Raw genomic sequence first — 23,639 nt, 5'->3', positions numbered from 1 at the left:
GTCAACGGCCGCATCATCACAGAGTTTGCTGGTCTTCGAGCGAAAATGTACGCCATCAAAGTTCAGGATGAGACCGAAATAAAAAAGGCAAATGGGGTGGGGCGTTCAAGCACAAACAAACTAACCGTAGAAGATTACAAGTCGTGCTTGTTCGACAAAAAAATCAAACGCATGACCGAACAACGGATCACGAGCACCATCGACCAGTTGCGTACATCCACGATCAACAAAGTGGCGCTTGATCCCCACGACACCAAATTAAGGCTACTGGACTGCAACATCCACACCCGAGAATGGGGATACCATGACGAGGAAGAAACCTGCTCGCACCATTAGACTTCTGCATCAAAAAAGTACGTATTATTTCTTGCACCACTTTTTTTTTTAAAAAAAAACAATCATTCACACTTATTTTTGCATTCACACTTTTTTTATATTTTTCTATTATTTTTTTTAAAAAAAAACAATCATTCACACTAATTTTTGCATTCACACTTTTCTTTTATATTTTTCTATCATATTATGTTCACTATTTTGAGGATATTTTTTTATTTCTTTCAGATGCTGCACCCCCTACGGAAACTTTTTTAGTTCTTACACTTTCCATTCTTAACCAAAAATTTTTCTTCTCTTCAATCATAAAACACACACATTACACACGGAGGTCCTCTGTAGGGAGTCATGGGGGAGTTTAAAAAAAAAAACCATGAAACTCTACAAAGGCATGGCTTTGTTAGCCGTGGCCATTAGAACTGTGTTGGGCACCACGCACCCCTGGCGGGATATTTTCTTTTTTTGGGGGCCAGGGATTTCCTTAACAAAAATAAATTTTGATTATCACACACACACACACATTGTAGAAGATCACACCTGAGAGTTTTAAAAACAAAACATCGTGGCAGATTACGCTGAGAGTGCAAGGTCGTGGTAGATTACACTGAGGAACCTTACAGTAAGAGGAGGCAGCCTTATAGGAAAATGTCGTAAGTCATTTCAAATGTAGGTCAAAGGACGATGTTAACATAAGAGTAGGAGGTAAAAAAATAGCTTAAAAACTAATGCCAGAGCTTTTCTTCTGTCTAATTTTCTCTCATTGTAGGTTAGTTTAGCCCGTAAAACAAATTACGCTGAGAGCAGAAGCCTATTAGCAGGTTGTAGTAGATTACACTGAGGGGGAGTTTACAGTAAGAGGGAGACAGCCTTATAGGAAAATGTCGTAAGTCATTTCAAATGTAGGTCCAAAGGGCGATGTTAGCAAAATTTACAGGAGGTAAAAAAATAGCTTAAAAACTGATGCCAGAGCTTTTCTTCTGCCTAATTTTCTCTCATTGTAGGTTAGTTTAGCCCGTAAAACAGATTACGCTGAGAGCAAAAGCCTATTAGCAGGTTGTAGTAGATTACGCTGAGAAAAAAAAGGGGGGGGGCCTTACAGTAAGAGGGAGGCAGCCTTATAGGAAAATGTCGTAAGTCATTTCAAATGTAGGTCAAAAAGTGAGGTAACATAAGAGCTACATTTGAAATAGGATAAAAAATAGCTTAAAAACTGATGCCAGAGCTTCTTCTCTCCATTTTTTCTCTCATTGTAGGTTAGTTTAGTGCGTAAAACAGATTACGCTGAGAGCAAAAGCCTATTAGCAGGTTGTAGTAGATTACACTGAGGGCAGCCTTACAGTAAGAGGGAGGCAGCCTTATAGGAAAATGTCGTAAGTCATTTCAAATGTAGGTCAAAAAGTGAGGTAGCATAAGAGCTACATTTGAAATAGGATAAAAAATAGCTTAAAAAGTGATGCCAGAGCTTTTTCTGTCTAATTTTCTCTCATTGTAGGTTAGTTTAGCCCGTAAAACGGATTACGCTGAGAGCAGAAGCCTATTAGCAGGTTGTAGTAGATTACACTAAGGAGGAGAGGGGAAAAAAAGGGGGGGCCTTACAGTAAGAGGGAGGCAGCCTTATAGGAAAATGTCGTAAGTCATTTCAAATGTAGGTCAAAAAACGAGTTTAGCATAAAAAATAGCTTAAAAAGTGATGCCAGAGCTTTTTCTGTCCATTTTTCTCTCATTGTAGGTTAGGTTATACCCAAAAACAAAAACCTTGGTGATTTTTCGAGTGAGGAGTTGGCAACACTGCTCATGCCTTACGAGAGAAATCCATTAAGGCGAGAAAAGTAGGTCAAAGGGCCCAGCCAGAGTCGCCCATTTCACCTACTTACGTGACAGGTAAAATAAATGATATTCCTCTTCCAAATTATCCATCTTCCGATTGCAAAACACGCAAATATAATAAACCAATTGTCAGTGCCATAATTTCTAAGTGTACGAGTCTTATGTATTGTTTGAGCATTCACCGAAAAATAATTGTGAAACTTGGGTGCATATTATGTACTGGTTGTACATAAAATTCCAAAAGAGATGAGTAGAAGATTATAATTTTTGTTCAAAGATTAAAATTGTACTTGTGTTTCTCGCTAGAAATTAATAATTTGTGCCGTATATAGTACATACGAAATACATGCAATTATTCCGTGGTATTAGAATTTTATAATACTGTAGTTCTGGACTGAGCGCGCCAAACAAACACACAGTGGAAATACTGCTGGGCAAGCATACTCACCAGGGCTCTGACTTCTTGAGAGGCATGTTGGAGTTGGAGGTCATGTTCTGTCTCCTGGCCAGACTCACCTCGAAGCGAGCCTTCATGGCTGGCTCGTCGAAGCAAGGGAAGGCGCTGCGGGCGTACGTTGGCTCGAACACCGTCGACGCCACCCACCTGAAAATAGAAGGTTGGATCAACAGAACGAGATATTTAATGCCTACGCGTATATACAGTGCAATAGTGAAATTATGCTATACTTTCTACAGGAAGGTGTCAGGTACAAAACTCCTCATAAGTTTTGGATAACATTTTGCTTCGTATGTATTAACATGCCCAATTATGACCTTTCTGAGTCGAGTGACTGAAATTAAAATTTTGGGCGCGTCAGCACTAAGGCAATTTGAACCTGTCATACTGTATTATACGGAGCCCTGCCCCTTACCTTAAGGCGAGGAGGGACAATTTCCCCTAGGTCATTCTCCCTGGGGCAGCTGCTGATCACTGTTGCCAACTTCGCTCTTTTGGAGCCAGATCTGGCTCTTTCGTGCACTCGTTTGACTGTGAACTGTGGCACCCGCCCTCTGCCCCACTATGATGCCACCACTGGCTCCGGCCCATAAATACCAACTTTTGCCATAAATGTACATTTTGCACGTGACGTGATATTCGTATAGCTGTAGGCTGCGTCACCCACCTCTTCTTTCCTCCCCATGTATTTTTATATATAGCGCTGTGGCTAAGATGAAGATGACAATTTTGTTATCCGGGAACACTTTATTTTCGATTTTATATTAACATCATTGGATTATTGAGATGGGTGATGCCGCCAAATCTAGGCGGTGAAAACTAAGAATAAATTGCCATCACTTTAAAGCAAACGGTAATAGCAGCACCCCCACCCCTCTGACAACTAAAATTACCCTAGTAAGCACTTTATGCAGCCTTCGTTAATCTAGCTCCTTGAAAGTCCTCTTTAGCTATATTAATGGTGAAATTTAGGTCTATTATGCACATCAGGTTTGGCAACACTGCCATGATGGCCGTAGGAGGCAAGGAGAAATGCATTAGGCTTATGGGACCATTATTTTATTCGTTCTCTCGGGAATATCAAACATCCGATGGCGTAGAAAAGTACATGGACGGAAAAAGGACACGTTGAACTATGTCATAATAGTAGGAAAAGTCGAAATTCCCATTTCATGAGCCGTAACTTGAAGTTGAAGTTGATGTCCCATAAGGAATACATGGGATTCGGTAAATACTAATTCATCATATTTTTCAAAAATCGTATAAGGCTTAATAATCAACTTAGGAAACTGCTTCCACTTGCCACATGAGGAGAAATTCATACTCTTAATTTCTGGCGGAGATCTTTTTAGTAGCATTGGTCATTCCGACGATATTGGAATAAATGTATGCCTGGTGCGTAATTGTCCCTCTTCGCCTTAAACGAAATCAAATACATGTCTCCGAGAACTAAAATATCCTAACCTAGGTTGAAAGAAGCACTCAGCATACATTCTAACGTTGGAAGCGGCCCCGGCGTCCACCCAGCGTCGAATAACATGGGTACCCGGGGGAAACCCTGGGGGGTAAAGGCGGTCAGGGGCGTGATGCTGATCACTCACGACCGGATCAATAAAGTGTGGGGCGTTACCCCCACACCCCCTATACGCCTTCATGGCGTTGTGCTAAGCACAGGGGAACACTTTACCTTTTTTTACCTTTTACTCAGCATGCAGGCAAGAACAAAACACAAGACAACACACAGCTCTGCAGAGGATTATAATGGCCGTAGCTCCAGACGCCAGGGTCTCGTTGTTCTTCAACATTGCCGTTACCGAGGTCTACTATAGTGCGTTCGAAAAGTAACTATACACATGCCATGCACTACTACAGCAATATGTAACATCGACTTACCTTACAGTAGTTGTTGGAAATGGTTCCCATGAACATCCAGACATATCTGCACGCATTTCTTCTTGTTCTAGAAGACTCTCAGAAGCTGTTCATGTGGAATGTTCTTGGTGAATACAATCCCTCAACATATAATCGTGTTTATAAAAGTGTATAGTTACTTTTCGAACGCACTGTATGTGGAAGTGAGGTTGACGTTTGATTGCCTTCTGGACGGAATCTCTTACACCCCTTTTTGAGTCGACGAATATGATTGTGATACCTATATTTTCCTCCGAACATTATTTTCTGAACGCAATGACAAGTGATGGAGTAGCCCAGATGCAATAGCTCCTTTAAGTTAGAAATGAGGAAAAATGTAACAGCTAATATTTTTTTGTTATTTTACGTTCCTTTTATTACACAGTACCTCCCTATCGTCTGCATCACCCAGCATCTCCATCACGTAACGAACTGTGAAGTTCGTGGGACCAAACCAAGAATCTTAACCATTATGCTTGGGTGATGTAGTTTTGTCATTCATTCATCCTCACTGGTGAGCACTCGCCCTTGGCAGATAACTTGATGGTAATGGGCGAGAGGTTACTTTTCACACATGAAAAGGCACAACACTAATAATTTGGGTTTATATCTTCTAGTTTAGATCAACATGGTTAGAGAAGGATGTTACCTGTCTATTCGGTGATGAATAGTTCATAGGAGAAGACTCTTAGAATTGCGCTATACAGGCTCGCTCAGGCTCTCCGATGTTTCTCGTTCCTCGATCCAAAGCAAAATACCCCACTTCGCCCGTTACACCCTCACTTATCCTTTCTTCCACCACCTGGTTATTGCTCCCTAATACCAGTTGATCAGCAACTTAATTCCAATCAACCAGGAGGATTGATTTAATACTGACCTAGCATTCTTTGAATGCTTGAGAGAGTAACGGCCGACGAAGGAGGTTATTGCTTCGGGCTTGCTACTTTCTGTAATCAGGGGAACCTCTTACGCTATAACGTAGTGATTACGTCGTCGCCTTGTAATCAACGGGTTCTTGGTTGGACACCCTGTGTAGGCCCATAGCGGTTCAGTCTCGACTAGTCTAGTTGTGCGTAAAGTGGACATAAAAAGTCAAAACGTCCCTATACATCATTTTTAAGCTAATCGCGATAACAATGATGAGAGATGATAATGACGAAATTGATGAAGAAGTGTTGTTATATTTGTCAATTTTGATGAATGATGCAATGAAAGTCCAACTGACAGCAACCAACGCTCACATAGAACTAAACCAAAGGATTGCATGCAACGCGTATCATCTGCATACGTTATGTAGGAAGAGAAGAGTTACTCAGACTACTGATAAATACAAAACTGTCTGGTCATAGAGTACATATAGTGTTTCATCTATTGAGAATCGAACTTTATGTGTTGCTGCTATATACAAACAGCATGGCTCACCCAATGAACATCCAAATGGGAACTTCTAGCGTGACGAAAAGTTGACAACATAATGCTCTCGATCCAAATAGCATGGAAGGGAAAACATATGTGTAAGTTCATCTTTCGCAATTAACTTAAACACGTGGATAAGAGACAAATAATGATACAATAAAAATGTAACTAAGTGGTCATAAATTCGTTCAATGAGGAAGAACCTTGAATAAGCAGAGATTCAAACCAAGGCTTACAGTTACACTGTGCACGCAGCAGAGAAGATCCAAGGATATATCCTGAAGCTTATGTAATTTGTAACGGTGACCGAGCCTTTCTTATTAATGTTACAATTTAAGTGAAGAGAGATGTTCTGCCTTTTCATTCGCTCTTACGTTTTATTTTGGTTATTTTACATCGATGGGGATGATGAACTGCCGGAGGGTGACAAACACAACGATACGTCCATGGTTCAAACTTTGGACAACTGGGTTCGTGGGATGTTATGCCAAACACTCCGCGTGCCAATTGAAAGAACATGAAGAACCTGCATCGTAAACACATCTTTGAAACCGAGTTCTTGTAGTTTGAGGCCCCCATACTTGGATGCACGTTCACAATAACACTCCGTAAGGATTGGTGTTGTCGTCTAACTGTGCATTAAAAATGTAACATTATAGACTTGGACTAAATGACACGGGACGACCTCCATGGAGGACTGCTTAGCACAGCGCGCTAGGATGCCAGGGATCCCGGGTTCGAATCCCGGCCTTGGCATGGATGTTTGTGAGTGTCCATCAATTTCATCATATCATCACTCATCCCCATCTTCGCAAATTATCCAAAAGTGGCAGAAAAGCGAAGTAAAATAATGCAAATCAATGAATTCATGAGTCAAAACATGAGTACATTTGGAGTTGTTAACACTAGCCCGTTGTTTGTTGTATGGAAAGTGCGCTGCCACTTGATTTGATTCTATTTTTGTTATTTAGCGACGCTTTTCTGCCACTTTTGGCTATTCGTGCCGATGAGGATGAATGATGATATGATGAAGGGACACTTACAAAGAACAGCCACGCCCATCATTATCACGTATCCATAGGTCGAACCTTTGATTTAGGGAAATCTCAGCCATGTTGTTTCGTTTGTCCTTCAGAATAATATGAGATCATACGAGTACTACCCTTTAGGCTCGCTTTAGAGACGAAAGCATTTCCTTTAACATTTTTACTGGCATAAATGCTTTGTAAATGTTTCCAAAAATCTTGTAGCAGTTAGTACTTTACACGTAAGCATTTCATGGAACATTTCGCTTAGCTTTTGCGATTAAAATGTATAATACATACAGCACGAAAGCAACGTCGAGTTACACCGTCTATGCTGTGTGCACGGTGTTTACAATTGAAAAAGCTGAAATATTCTTCCATACGTGTACAGCAAACGTTGTAAAGTATGTATTTAATCAGCGCCATTCTTCTCTACCTAAAACCATTTAATACGAAGCGTAATTCCTCTCGGTTGAATAGTTATCGTCGTTTAAAAAAGTGAAGTGATACGTTGTTTACATCTCACGCGGCCGCCATTACAACTGCACCCGTGACCTAGAGGTCGCTTCTGATTGGTTATGCTATGGAAATAGGACGGACCCTATGCTTGAGAAATGCAATGAAATATGCCATGGCATCTGAAACGCCATAAAGTTTTTTAAGTTGACACGGTAACATTTTGGTCATGGTATAAATGTTAAGAAAACTGCTAAGGAAAATGCTTTCGTCTAAAACAAGCCTAAGAATCCGTACCTGGTTTCGTTGGTCGCCTTATCGACATAGGAACTCCTGTAGAACCCTACGAGGGACTCAGCCAGGCGCCCTTCGTACTGCAAGTACAGCAGGTACTTCTTCCCTTTAGTCAAGGGCTCCTCCAGCTGGATGTTCAGGAAGTCCTTGGGAATGTCCTGGGAATGGCCCTTGATGTCCACAAGATCCCCTGGAAAGGCAAAGGGAAGAATTATAATCACCGAGGATTTCAAACAGCCATTCGTCGTTTTCTTGGTTGCGGCAGTAAAAATGTGGAACGACTCGCACAAGAGCGTATAAAATATTTCTAAAGTGCAGGGTGTCCCAAAATGTCTGGGGACCAAAGGATGTTTTGTAGAAGTTGTTCGAAATGACACCCGTTATTCCTAAAACACAGATTTTAGGCAATACCTATTTCGAATGTACTCTATTTTAAAATCGTGGCGATAATCGTTAACCTCTAACAGGGTTTAACCCTTCAAAGCAAGTGAAGTCATGACTACTGGGACATCACTCAAAGTGAAAGGGAAGAAACAGGACATGGATCAAAAGTATGTAAAATATTTTAAAAAGTTAGTCTTGAACAGATTTCTTTGTTCATTACTGAGTAGTAGGCCGTAATTTATGAAGAAGATTTAATGTTTTGTATTTTTATAAATAAGTGGACTATTATAGGAAGATAGTGAAAAAATCCAGTATCTTTTTCCGTAGAAAAATAGCCGATATTCTCCGTTGTGGAGTGTTTACCACGACGTGCTACGACCACAGGGTCCCAGGTTCGAATCTCGTCCTGGCTCTGTGAGTGTCCCGTCATCAATTTCATCATGCCATCCCTCATCCTCATCGTCGCGATTAGCCAAAAAGTGAAGTAAAATAAACCAAATCAATCAATCAAATGAGTCAAATTTCATAGAAGAAAAGATACGAAAGCTATAAAAAGTAAAGGAGAGGTAGATACAGAAAGATAAATAAATGAAAAGGGAGTGATAAGGGGGAGAGTGCAAGAGAGATGGAATTGCAAAGGAAAAAAAGAGAAATGCAAGGACAAGTATATTGACAGAGAGGGAGAGAGAGAGAGAGAGAGAGATACTTATGAAGCGAAAACTGACCTGACTGGACATCCGTGAGCAGCAAGGAGTCGTTGAAGATCTTGAGTCCCTTGCTGTGGAGTGTGATGTTCCTGGCCTCCTCCTCCGCCCTCAGCCGGATCCACACCTGGCCTTCGGTGGTGAAGTTCCTGTCGGCAAAGTGGGTTGCTAGGCGGATCTTGTAGTGCTCCGGACTCACGGAGTTGGGCAGACGGTACTCGCTGAAGTCGGCTCTCACGGTTGCCACCAGGGCAAGAATTCCCAGCAAGGGTTGGATACACTGCAGCTTGGACGCCATAGTTGAAGGATCTACAGCAGAAGAAAAAAGTTTATTAGGATTCTGGTTGAATAAGCGTTGACAATGATTATGGCCAGTGGCGGCTGGTGGTCTGGCTCTATGGGTATGCACTTCAGTCTCGCGTCCAGAAGAAGTGTTGTGCCACCCTTGTTATATACTCGCACTCATTTTTGCTTACATAATGATGCTAAATGTATTTTCAACCCAAGTTTTGATCAAGTTTCACTGAAAATGAGGCTAAGACAGAGTTATATTTCATGATTTCTTTAACACGAATGTTTTACAAATTTCAAATATTTCGGACATTTTCCAGCCACTCACGAGAAGAGCGATGTTATTGTTCAGTATGTAATTCAGCATTCGATAACCTGACAAAATCACTCAAAAAATAGAAATACAGATCTACGATATCAATACTATTGTCGATTTGCAAAATATTTCGTAAAAAATTCCTACCCCGCGCCTCTGATATTAATGAACAAGGAGAATAATAACATTGGTGTACACCAAAGGCCGATCCAACTACCACATGGAGGAAATCATTTGTAATCTATCTATATGTTGTTTATTTCTAATGACAGACTGATCGAACCAAGCAAATCAAGCGATATCAAGAGAATAATACATCTTAATCCTGGAATGGTACCTATGAGTCTAAGAGACGTAGTTCAGTGGAAGAACAGCGGCCATCTTGTTTCTTGGGGGAACCTTACCCCCGCCTCCCAGGTATGCTTCAACGGAAACTCTCTTGGCAAGTCAGTGTTCCTCAGATTGCCGAGCAGTTCACGTCAAGATCAGTGTTTTGTTTTTTCCAAAGCCTAGTACGCCTGTGAGACGTATTGATACCATTTAACGTAAATTTTCCTACGCCTGTCAGGCGTATTGGTACCATTCATGTGGTAGTGTTCCTACGTTTGCCAGACGTATTAGTGCCATTCACGAGGTAGTGTTTCTACGTTTGCCAGACGTGTTGGTACCATTCATGAGGTAGTGTTCCTACGTTTGCCAGGCGTGTTGGTACCGTTGATGAGTTTATGATTACATAGGTACCTACCTTATTGTTCCAGATGTCTGGCACAAACACAAACAAAACATTCACTACTGAAGATGAGATTTTACAAGAACTGCAACTTCAGTTAGATGAATTCGATTGCAGCGAGGTTGAAGACGAAATTGAAGTGGATCAAGATGCCTTTCCTGAGGATCCTGACGATACCGACTTGGACCCAGACTATCAACCTTCGTCAGAAGAAGAAGATATCGAGGAGGCCATCATTCAATCAGCAGCACAATCATCTCGGCCTTCAGCTGTTTCTAAATCAAGTTCGTCAAGAGCTGAAGGCAAGCAAAAGTCAGGACCTGCAAAACAACCTCCAAAGTCAGGTGAAAAGAGGAAGAGGTCAGCCGAAGGAAATGATGACCATTCAACAAACAAAAGATTAAAACCTGAATGTGACGATATGTTCGGGCGTAACGGGTTTGCTTGGAAAACTGTTCCCATTTCTAACACATCTGGAAAAGCCGCAGCTAAAAACATTGTACATGTCAAACGAAAAACAAAAAACGAAGCTGTAGATGTTTCTGACCCTGTTGAATGTTTTAACGTCTTCTTTACCTCAACAATGTTGGACATGATCCTGCACAACATAAATGAGGAAATTGCAAGACAAAGGGAGTCTTATAAAAACAAGAATGCTTGTGCTTTGAAGGACGTTTCATTGGCTGAACTGAGAGCACTCCTCGGTGTGACAATTCTAGCAGGGGCCAAGAAAGACAACCATATGAAGTTACAAACATTACATGACACAAAGGAATGCGGCGAAAAATATCATGCATCATTTTCTGTGCAGAGACATCACTTCTTGCTCAACACTCTTCGCTTTGATTCTCGAGAAACTCGTGAGGAAAGGAAGATAACTGATAAGTTTGCACCCGTACGGGATATATGGAACATGCTGATTGAGCAATGCATATCAAATTATGAACCAAGTGCCTACATGACAATTGATGAGCAACTAGTGCCATTCCGAGGACGAGTCGGGTTCAAAATGTACATCCCAAACAAACCAGCAAAGTATGGGATAAAAATTGTGATGCTTTGCGACCAAGGAACGAATTACATGGTAAATGCGATCCCGTACCTTGGTAAAGGAACTACACCTTCAGGCACGCCTGCAGCAGATTACTTTGTTGAAAAGCTAACAGACATCATCCAAAATTCAAGTCGTAATGTTACAATGGATAATTGGTTTTCCAGCATCCAGTTAGCTAAGAAAATGGCAGAAAGAGGCCTCACAATGATTGGGACGACGAAGAAAAATAAACCTGAGTTTCCTAAGGAGTTTGTGGACCCCAGTTATCTTTCACGACCTCCTCAGTCATCGCTCTTTCTTTTTCATGAGGATCTGACAGCAGTTTCATTTACTCCACGTGTTAACAAACTGGTCACTCTTATTTCCACAATGCATGACGACGATGCAATAAATGAAAACAGTATGAAGCCTGAGGTAATTCTGTGTTATAATCAAACAAAGGGAGCAGTTGATGCCTTTGACCAGTGTGTCACGAATACTTCTTGCATACGAAAAACAAGAAGGTGGCCAATGAACCAGTTCTACAACATGCTCAATATTGCATGCTACAACTCTTACATAATATATGTGCTCAACTTTTACAAGAAAAAGAAAAAAGATGACGACGCAAAGCCTTTGTCGAGATTTCAGTTCCTCATCAAATTGGCAAATCAACTAACGTTTCCATGGATGAAGGAACGAATGAAACAGCCACATATGCCTCACACTCTAAGAAGCAGCATACAAAATTGCCTTGGCGTTGTGGATCCACCTGTTGTGGTTCAACCTGCAGCGAAATCTGGAAAGAGGCAGTACTGTACTTACTGCTCGTATAAAAAGAGAAGGATGAGTAAAATGATCTGCTGTAACTGCAAAAAGCCTATCTGTGGCGAGCATTCTTTCATCGTTTGCCACATTTGTAAAAAATGATAATTTAAAGACTGATTTGTTTGTAACTATTTACTGTTCTGGATGTGGAAGGAGGAGTGAACATTTTTATTCATGAAGTTTTTTCTAGTTATTGTGGCTAGTCTAAATGACTGTTTGTTAGTGATAGAGAGTAAATTTTAGTTCATGTATTCTTCATTAATACTTTTACATCCATTTCCTAGTTAAAGGGATTGTCTTATACCTAAGTATAATCTTTATTTGTTTATTATTTTCTTGCTATTCGAGTTACCTACTCGTATTTCCATATATATTATGACTCTTTCTATGCAACCTAGTTTATAAATGTTTAAAATGTATGAGTTTACGGAAAAATGTTATTTTAATTATATTCATTAACAATAAAAAGTATCTAAAATGCAGCGAGAAGAGTATGGAAAAAAATTAAATCATTTATAGAGGGTATAGTAACTTTTTTTTTATGTGTACGTCTATGGGACGTATAGGTACCATTAAACATAGATTTTTTTAGGTACTATTCCAGGGTTAATGAAAATTACAGTACTCACTCAATCCACACTGCCCTGCTTCGATCTTTAGAATGTTTCCTTCCCTTCCGCCGTATCCATATATTACTACAGATGCTACAGGCTTTGTGGCTAACTTCCCTCGAAAAATTCAACAACGTTAAATATTAAGTCTCTGCTTCCCTGTTCATCATGAAATCAAACATCAAACACTTTGCACTGAAACAGGAACGATCTTTTGACAGCGCTAAACAATTTTGCAACGCAGTAACAGCCACACAATGCAAAACAGCTGACTGATTCATGATAATTCGGCTACTGCGCCACAGGGACCGTTTATTTTGGCCAAGATGCACTAAGCAAAGGCATTACCAGACATGATTAAAACACAGGGTTCGCTTTCAGTCGCCCACCTCCCCTTCTTTCTTGCCCGGAACAGGATGTGAGGGACAATATACAATCGAAACTTCCCTTTTTTTTTTAAAAAAAAAAAAAAAAAATACTCAATTTGCAATGAGGTGGGTTCCTTCGACTCCGTCACACCGTCTCGCATGGAATGGGTCTGCAACACTACATTTGCTAACACACCGACTGTTGTGTTCATGAGGTTTCCTTATGATGCAAAATCCCCAGTCATTGGCCCCAAGCCAGAAGAACCAATCATCGTTCTCTACAGTATTACTGATCGTACGCTTCTCCACCACCTCTCTTGGTGAAGCGGCGTGGGAACATTTGATATTTTGAAGGAAGTAGAGTTCAATGAATTAGTATAATAATGATGATTTGCATTACAGATTTATTTGGGTGTGCACGTGGGATTTTGTGAGAATAGGCAGAAGTCGCTACTGATAATGGCATCAGATATTCCAATGGACACATAGACTAATACGAGGCAGCCTCGTAGCTGCAGTAGAATTGGGCTCCAAGAGGTGGAGTTGTTTGAAACAGTACTATTTTTTTAAAATAAATGCAGTAAAAATAATGATATTTGTACTTTTGTGTGTGTATAAACATATGCACATTCACGCACATATCCTTACATGCGCAAAGAGCTCGAAATGCATGAAATCAAAGCTGATGAACTTTTATTGACACAGTTAAAAGTGTAGTTTTGTCATCTTTATGTCATCCTTTGTTATTTTTGGGAACTGTCTAATCTTCCCAATTGATGCATTTTTAGTGCATCACACGTAACAGAATCTGATAAAGGTACCATTTTATGCATTTCTGTGTATATTTTGAGACACCAAAAAATGAGTGCATCATTTGCAGTTTATGCACGTTAATGTGTTATTGGAGTCAACATACGACAGACATTCCGAAAGTAAGTTTCGTCTTTTTTTTCCACAGGGAAGCTGTATTATTACAAAGTGAGAAAACACATTGCCGTAACAAAAGGTAATCTTTCTTGAATTCACGACGGAAGGAGCGAGAGCAGTGGAGCGATGGCGCATGCGCAGAGTACCGAAGAATAGAGATAAGAAACAGACCGACGTGCCCGAGCTCATTCGAGTGCAAACCAGTAAGGCAGAAAGACGTGTGCTGGAAACGTGGTCACAAATGGAAGTGCGGCACGGTGTTGCTACACACTAAGCAAACTAAAGTCCGCCATTCGACGCAAAAGACCAGGGCTCTTGGGTCGAAAGGTTTTGTTCTTGGACGACAATGCAAGACCCCACACAGCAAGGGTCACTGCAGAACACATTCGTCGTCTGGGATGGGAGAGATTCAATCACTCGGCCTACATCCCCGATCTTGCTCCATCAGACTTCCACCTTTTTCCTGCGTTGAAGTCAGCACTATCGGGACGTCACTTCGGAAGCAATGAGGAGGTGCAACAGGCTGTGAAGAACTTCCTTAAATCGCTGGGCACCGATTTTTACCAGGAGGGTTTCTTGAAATTGATTTCACGGTACGACAGATGTATCAATGTCGGTGGCGACTATGTGGGAAAATAGCCAACAGATTGTATTTTGTTATGACATTGTATTCTTCTGTTTGTAATAAAGCTTCCCTGTGAAAAAAATGACGAAACTTACTTTCGGAACGTCCCTCGTATATGTGTCAATTGACACGTTTCAGATTCTGTGTGTGCATATATATTTAAACAGTCAATATTATTATTACTTTATAATTATTCATCCCACCCATCCGTGACGACTCTTTTATTTATAACAAATGCACCGAACAAAAATCATTGGTGGCATAAAATAGTATCTATGGGTAGGTATTTATTTCACAATTGTCAAATTTTTCAGTTTATTAAAAAGGACAGAGACTTTCGGAATACGTGAAGGAACCATGCTTCCAGTTGTCCGCACTGGATTAAAATAAAACTTATAAGCAGTTCACTGTAATTCATTGTTCTTTATTAGCAAATAGCTTGTTTTACACTTAATTGACCCTGTGCATTAAGTGGTTCACTTTCGAAGTTCCGGGTTCGAGTCTCGGTCTGCGTATGAGTGCCCTTTGTGAGTGTCTCTTCATCAATTCCATAATATCATCACAGTAGGTAGAAAGGGGCGGAGCTGGATCTAGCTGTTTTTTTTTAACAACATAAAAATGGCGAGGTTGGCAACACTGCAACACTATGTTTTTTCCCACTTTCGAGAAGAGGCTAACTTAACCTATGGTATTTCCCTGTAAGGCACCAACTTTTGGGCCCTCAGCGTAATCTGCTACGACAAAAAAAATTCCCTCGCCCCAAGTATGAGTCCACCTCGCCCCAAGTATGAGGCCACCTCGCCCCAAGTATGAGCTCACCTCACTCTCGAGAAGGGCCTAACTTAACCTAATTTTTCTATGAATATGCTTAGAAAATGCTATAATATAGGTAAAAAATGCATGAAATTGGCTTATTTTGGACTCGCGCCCCAAGTATGAGTCCACCTCGCCCCAAGTATGAGTCCACCTCGCCCCAAGTATGAGGCCACCTCGCCCCAAGTATGAGCTCACCTCACTCTCGAGAAGGGCCTAACTTAACCTAATTTTTCTATGAATATGCTTAGAAAATGCTATAATATAGGTAAAAAATGCATGAAATTGACTTATTTTGGACTTGCGCCCCAAATATAAGGCCACCTCGCCCCAAGTATGAGGCGAGAAAAAATTTCTTCACTCCCAAGTACGGGGTGCTTTTTTTTTGCTCTCCTCTTAAAAATACAAGTTACTCTCTTGAAGGACCTAACTTAACTTATACCTGTGGCCCTACAAGTACGAGGGCTCTTTGCCCTCCTGCCCCTACCCCATATTTACAAATTACTCTCGGGGAGAACCTAACTTAACCTATATTTCACCCCCCTCTCCCCTGTGCAGTATAGCCTAGTATAGCAATATTTGCTCATAATCTATTGCATTGGGAGGAGGCGTATATAGGCTCTTGCACCTCTGAAAAGATTCACGAGAACCAAAAAGTAATTTTATATATGCCTGGTATATAAAATAACCATGCCTATGAACCTGTTTGGCTAAACTCGACGGTTTGCTTATTATTCATCTCTAGCAATGGCACGGTGGTGAAGTGTTGATACCCCCCTCTCTCTCTTCTTGTAATTTTGCGAGTGCCTCTGTTTGTAGTAATAAACCAATCTTATACAGTTGCCAATGTTGCTATCAACATATTTATTTCTATGTAAATGTCGATATTCGAAAAATATATGTAAGAGTTATTAACTGTATATATGCGCATTGTAGTGTAGGGATTAGTTTTGGTACCAAAAAGCAAGTGTGCGACGTTTGTTACTGGGTGAAGAAGGAAAATTCTGAAAATTATGCATTCTTCATAATGTTGCAATATTGTTGGATATGTATCGACCCTGGGAAGTTCCAAAGTTCTCTATAGAAAGTAAAAAAAAAAAAAAATAGTTGGAAACTGGCATTGTGAGTTCCCAGCTAGTGTGACAAAGCTTTGAATGCTGTGACCCTGGAAAAATCTGGAGTTCTACCTCGATAGCGGCGCTACTATTGTTACACTACCATTCGCTTGTGTTGTGAGGGGAGACACAAATAAGCAGGATGCTCTTTGAATTTTCCAGCTTTTAACTTGTTGCGGGAAATTGCAAAGTGCCGTGTAGTTCGAACAAATGCATGACACCAGAATTTTTTCAGTACCTCCGGTTTTGGGAACAATAAGCTCGGAATTTCAAAGTGTTGTGTAATTCAGTATGTTCGAAAATTGTGGTGTTCGGTTTACTGCTCTCTAAACAGTTGCGTGTCAACTTTGCCAACTGTTGGGAGATAGTGACGTTATTTGACAGCATGGTAGGAATAATGTGATGTGCGTTCAAAATAAAATAGCTAAGAAGCGAGAGGGACTATTTTCTGTGGCGAATTGTTGTGAATTTCTATTGGTTCACGTATGTTTTAGCGATGCGATACTTTTTTATCCTAGCGCTGGGAATATAACTAATTGTCCTACGTGGTAGAGTTCAGTTTTGCATCAGTTTTTAAAGTGAAATAGTACTAGCAAGATTTTTTAGTGGGTGAGTAATACTGTTTCATATAGTCTGAATGATGTGGCTTTGATTTATGAATTTAGTGGAGCTTCTGTGAGAGAGGTACAAACTTCTTGAAATAAACCTAGCAGTTCTTGTATATTGTGGATATGTTTCGCATCTCTTTTTTTTTTTTTTTCGTTTTTATATTTGGAACATGCTGGAAACGTAAATGTTACTAGCTTGAACAATATGTTCCTTGCAAATTTACAAAATCTAGTTTTGTTATTGTTTTCCGTATGAGGGTTGCTGGACTATTTTTTTTTTCTTCTGAGGACCTCTTCATGGTGCAGTAGTAGTGTTATCACCTTGTAATTAAGGGGTCCCGGGGGTTCGATTCCCGGTGGAGGTATAAGTGGTTTGGATCTTATTTTAAAGTGTAGGTCCAGTCCCGATTAGTCTTACTGTGCATAAAGTGGACTTAAAACCCGAACTCAAACTTAACTTTTTTTTTTTTTTCAGTGTGTCGTTGTTGCTAGGAAATATGTACGCGGTGCATATTAAAGTGCAGTTTTTTTTTTTATTATTTTATTTTAAACTGTATGTCCAAATCAATCATGGCTATGGTTATTACGATGATGTGGTTTTTTTATATATATTTATAATCCGAGTGCTACATAAACAAAATAGCCAACTTGCAACAATAAGTGTGCTAAATATAAGCGAGCTATATATAGATTTTGAAATGGTGAAAAAAGTTAAATGTAATTTATTGGTTATGTTGCCGAACTGAAATATACATATGAGTAAAGGTTACCCCTGTGCTTAACACCACGCCATGAAGGTGAAAGTGGCCCTCATCAACACACCATCTGCCAAAAATGCATTAAGCCTGTAGCAAAAACAGACCTAATTTTTCTGAGTATATGTTGGAAGAAATTTTTATTATTATTTTGGAGAACTCATACGATGTGTGAAGCTTTTTCTTTTGCAACAATCAAAATTGATGTATTTTTATCAAATTTTCCCCCTAATATTTTCTGTTTGATATTATTTTTTCCTGGTTTGAAATATAAAATACCCGATAGATGCTTCTTGCATCTTCTAGATTTACTATTTATATAAAACCCACCCTTATTATATAATTATACAGAAACATAAAATGGAAATTTTTGATTACTCCCCCTTTTTTTTAGGATTGCTATGTGAAAAATTGTATATAAATAAACAAGGATACAATGGCCCCCAAAATTGCGTGCTCGACATGTGGAAAAATAATTTCAAAATCAAATATATCCTACCATCGGAAAAGATGCAACCCAAGTAAGGAGAAGCGGACCACTACAGAGGCTACAATGGAGTGCAAGAACTGTAATATGGCTATTACAAAATCGCATATGGCAAGGCATCATAAAATATGTGGGGGGGGATCAAGCCAGTGGCAACTGGGGAGAAAGCGTAAACTGGAAGCCCCCCAACCACATAGTCCGAACAAAAAGCCAAGGAGTGAGACACGAATCACTCTAGAGAGGGGTTTTGATATTTCGTACGATGCTGATGAAGGTTGTGATTTAAACACCTTCTTGAGAGAAATCAAAAAGGATGTCATCAATAAGGTGCGAGAATTTTTGTTGAGCTTCTCGATCAAACTGTCTTTAATATTCAGCGGTATTTACGAAACCTATAACAAAACCCATAACGAAATACATACTTTCCATCACTATTCTGGCCATCCGATCCCATTGCATGCTGCCGATGATGTAAACTTAAATACTGTCATCGAAAATTTGTATGAGGTGTTGCTGGCAAAACACGAAGCATTCGAAGGGAGGGGCTCAGGGTGGAAACTTTGTTTATTGCCCGAGTTCTCATCTTGTCACCTAGAAGTCAAGGTGGCCAAGTACAAGCCTCTTCGTGGAAATAGTTACGTCAAGCTACCCTTATGGATACAAAACAAAAAAGCAGTGATCAATATCAAAAATAATGATAATCAATGTTTTTTATGGTGTATTATTGCTGCTCACCATCTTCCAAACAATAACCGGAATAAATTATACAACTATAACAAACCGGAATACCTCAAAAAATTTGAACCAATGATGGCTGGCATTGAATACCCTGTTACTTTGGATAGCATCGATTGTTTTGAGAGGCAATGCAACTCGAAGATTGCTGTAAATGTTTTTACATATGATTCTCCAAATAACATATATACTCTTCGAGTTAGCAAAATAGTAGACAGGCAGAAGGTTATTCGCCTTTTATTAATTAAAAATAAAAATGTGTACCACTATTGCCTTATAAATGATTTACCAAAACTTGTTGCAAGGCAAATTACAAAGCATGAGGGCAAAATCCAAATATGCGATTGTTGTCTTGCAATATTTTATGGGAGACGACAGTCGCCTGATCTTGAGCTGCAAAAGCACATGGTGCGATGTGCCAAACATGCAGTTGCAACAATAAAAATGCCAAAGCATTTAGATGTAATGAAATTTTGGAAACTGAAAGCACTGTTGAAGCATCCTGTGGTGCTCTATGCAGATTTTGAAAGCCTGCTTAAATTACCAACATCTACTAAAGCAGGTCCCAAGTCTGTTCATATCAGCCACCACACTCCGTGTAGCTTTGCCCTGCTACCAGTTTATGCATACCCCCATAGTATGACCAACATGCCAAAGTTTAAGTTGTATTTTGGTGCGAGTGCCCCTAAAGTATTCATTGAAACTCTTATAGAGTTTACAAAACAACTTACCAAGCTTCTTGACCTTAAAGTACCAATGCCACCACCCACACCACAACAAGAGGAAGAACATAATCGTGCTACCATCTGCGAAATTTGTGAGTGTGCTTTCACTGAAAATAATTGGAAAGTTTACCATCATAATCATTGGAGTGGGGAGGTCGTCAGCGTCAGTGTTTGTAACAAATGCAACTTGCAGATCAAGGTTTTAAGTTTTGTACCAGTTTTGATACATAACTTAAAAGGTTACGATGCGCATTTGTTTGTAAAGGAACTTGGTTGTGATTCCGAACGCATTAATATCATCCCTCAAACAAAGGAAAAATACATTTCATTCAGCAAGTGGGTGAGAGTAGAGGGAAGAAAAAATCTGGTCGAGATTCGATTCCTGGACAGCTACCAGTTTTTACCATCGAGCTTAGCAGGATTAGCTGAACAGTTGACCGAGAATGAGCTCGTAGAAACCAAACGCTTGTTTGAAAATAAGCATCTCAACCTCCTGAAACAAAAATCCATATACCCATACGAGTATATGGATAATTTTGGAAAGTTTAACGAGCTACAACTTCCGCCACGGGAAGTTTTTTGTAGTCGCCTAACAAATAGCACCTGCTCAGTAGACGACTACCAGCATGCAAAAAAAGTTTTCGAGGCTTTTGGATGCCGGAATATGCGAGATTACCATGATGTATATTTAAAACTCGACACAACCTTGTTGGCTGATGTCTTCGAGTCCCACAGACGCAGATGCATAAGTACACATGGGTTGGATCCTGCATATAGTTACACTACCCCCGGTTGGTCCTGGGAAGCAATGCTAAAAAGTACAAAAGTGAAGATTGGCCTCATCAGTAATATAGACCATCACCTTTTTATCGAGGATGCCATTCGAGGAGGCATTGTCCAAGCACCACTCAGATACATCAAGGCCAATAACAAGTACATGCCCAACTACAACCCCAACACCCCTTCAACATTCATATCCTACATTGATATGAACAATTTATATGGATGGGCCATGTCTCAATTCTTGCCTATTGGAGATTACATGTGGATGGAGGAAGACGAACTTGCGAATCGTGAATTTCTGAAATGGCCTGCTGATCATTCGTGTGGGTGTTTTCTTGAAGTTGATCTCGAGTATCCTCACCAACTTCACGACAAGCATCATGGTTTTGCTATGGCACCACAGATGGAAGTTCCTCCTGGTGGTAAAAATGACAAGAAGCTCATGTTAACATTTCACAACAAACAGAACTATGTGCTACATTATCGATTATTGCAATTTTATTTGCAACAAGGATTGATTTTGAAGCGAGTCCACAAGGCTTTGAAGTTTACACAGAAGAAGTGGTTGGAGCCTTACATCAGTGACAATACACAAAGCCGGGCACGAGCCACGTCAGCTGCTGATAAAGACCACTACAAGTTGCTAAATAACAGCATTTTTGGCAAAACAATGGAGCAGGTTCGAAATCGAATTAACTGCGATCTGGTATCTAATCCTCGGAAATGCGAGAAGTTAATCGCCGATCCTTTCTATAAAAATTTTACAAGATTTACTGATGACCTAATGTTAATCGAGAGGGGGAAGAAGCAAGTAACACTCGATAAGCCAATAGCTGTTGGAGCCACGGTCCTAGAACTGTCCAAACTTGCCATGTATTGCTTCCATTACGAAGTTATGCAACCTCATTTTCAAGATCGCATTCAAGTAGCATACATGGACACAGATAGCTTCGTTTATTGTATTAGGACCGAGGATCTGTTTGAAGATTACAGAATATTAGCTGAGCACTTTGACTTCTCCAACTACTCAGAAGATTCCCTCGAGAAGTACAAGCTGTCTGGCATCCAGAACGAGATGACAGTGGGGAAAATGAAAGATGAGGCCAGAGGAAGAATTATTGCAGAGTTTGTGGCCCTCAGAGCAAAAATGTACTGTATTAGATTTGTGGACGAGTCCAAGGAGATAAAAAAGGCAAAAGGAGTAGGACGAAGTGTTGTTTCACAGTTCGACATAGAGCTATACAAGAAATGTTTGTTTGAGAAGAAGCAGATCACAAGAAAAGAACATCGCATAGTTAGCCACCTCCATGAGGTGCATACGGATGCTATCGATAAGGTGGCACTTGATGCTGCGGACAACAAACTTTGTGTGCTTCCATGTAACGAGCACACTATGGAATGGGGTCATCATCAGCTTAATACATCTTCTCCAGCATGTTATGCGAACCATACCAAATCTTAAAAAAGTACATCAAATTATTAGGTTTTTATTGATGATTTTAATAAAAAAATCAACACATGTAACAAAAAATTGCAAATTTTCAACGGAACTAATTCCTCGCCGTGTCCTACGGGGCGAAAAGAGGGCATACGCAGAGCCAAAGGGGAAGTTCCTTTGTGCGCTCAAGTATGATTATTTCTAAATGCAACGATGTTTAATTTTATTAATATTTTCAGATTATTGTGAGGATTGTGGAAGCTGTATTGTTAGAAGATCAATAGCCATTTCTCACACACCCTGGAGGTTAATAGGAATCTAATATTTGGACCTACGGTCAGTATAATTTTTTTCTTGCACCTAAAACTGTTCAGTCACTCTTTCATTCTTGACATCATACACAAATGTTTTCTCTGCAATAAGAATGGTGCTGCACAAAGTATCTGCAGGCAAGGCGTCGTGGAACTCGCATACGATCTTTATGTTGGTACGATCGTTGACAACCACCTGCTTTCTCTTAGATGTGTTGATGACGAACATGGGTCTGCGAGCTATGAACTCGTTGGGATTGTAGTACACGTCCACATTGCCGGAGGTCACTCTTTTGTAAGCTGTGTACGCCTCGTAAAGTTTCAGGTAATCGTTGTTTGTAATGTTTAGGTTGTAGTTCTCGCGTGGGAAAACTTCATTCCTACCATTTTTGAGGTAAATATTCTTAATTTTGCAATTGTCAAACTGGCTAGAATCTTTCTCTTGGTTGTTGTCCTTCCCTGTCTGGAAGAGCACAACTGCAAACTCTGGCATATCGTACCGGATGCTGTTGAACTGCGTAGTAACATCAAATTCAAAATGGTTGCCAGAAGCAGGTTTCTGCACACACTGGTAGCCGTAAAACTGGATGGGCACTTGGGGGTTCTTCAAGATGTCGGCTTTGTACTTGAGACCGTAATTAGATTCGTATTCTACCACAGGCATGCGCAGCTCCATGGACTGGATGACGCACTTGGCAGCGTCGGGTAGTGTGTTGGCAAGTGCTGTACCGTCTGCACCCAAGGTGCTGTAACGCATCAGCACATCGTTGTCGTTGGCGCTTCTGCGAAAAGTGACGCGTAAACCACCCTTCCACATAATCTCCGTATAGTCGGAGAAAAAGCCTGGAAGCAAGCGCATGGGAAACAGTACTGTGTGGCTTTGAGTTTTGATTTTTGTACCTGCTTCGAATCCCCCTGCCTGGTAGTATGCTGCATCGGTCTTGGAGAGCTTCAGTGTTGCCACAGCTGTAGAAGTAATCCCGGGGTAGTCAACCCTATCGATGACGGTGCCATGCTTTCTAACTTCCACTTGCGAGAACAGATGCGGTACAAAATTGTCCACAAGTTTTAAATTTGCATTGGCGTTAAATGCTTCCCCGTTGTCTCTCTTCACCACATCAAACTTGATATACAAATCAGCTCTGTGAGGGTGAATAAACCCATCCCCGACGTCCACATCGTATTCAATCTCCCTGTTCGGTTCGTTCAAATTGGCGAACGTGCGACGATTGGGTGGGAAGGACTGCAACTCGTAACTTTCGATTTGCTCCATGATTGTTATTTATTATACGTTAATCTCCACGACGGCGGTGGTAGTAGCTCCGGCAAAATT

At 40.4% G+C, this 23,639-nt stretch overlaps 1 protein-coding gene across 1 annotated transcript in view; it reads right to left on the bottom strand.

Annotated features, from left to right (window-relative positions):
- Positions 1-23,639, bottom strand: part of LOC145999769 (aminopeptidase N-like) — a 137,450-nt gene that overhangs the window by 101,307 nt on the left and 12,504 nt on the right. Inside the window, exons 2-4 of the mRNA XM_083137064.1 lie at positions 8,829-9,116; positions 7,723-7,909; positions 2,609-2,764 (exon numbers count right to left, since the gene is read on the bottom strand). Of these exons, the coding sequence (XP_082993190.1) occupies positions 2,609-2,764; positions 7,723-7,909; positions 8,829-9,116 (631 nt within the window). The remainder of the gene's footprint in view (positions 1-2,608; positions 2,765-7,722; positions 7,910-8,828; positions 9,117-23,639) is intronic.

This window comes from Lepisma saccharinum, chromosome 15 (assembly GCF_977018435.1).
Source record: "Lepisma saccharinum chromosome 15, izLepSacc3.1, whole genome shotgun sequence".
In the NCBI taxonomy this organism is placed as follows: domain Eukaryota; kingdom Metazoa; phylum Arthropoda; class Insecta; order Zygentoma; family Lepismatidae; genus Lepisma; species Lepisma saccharinum.
The sequence above is the reverse complement of the archived record's forward strand: the minus strand, read 5'-3'. Positions and strand labels throughout refer to the sequence as shown.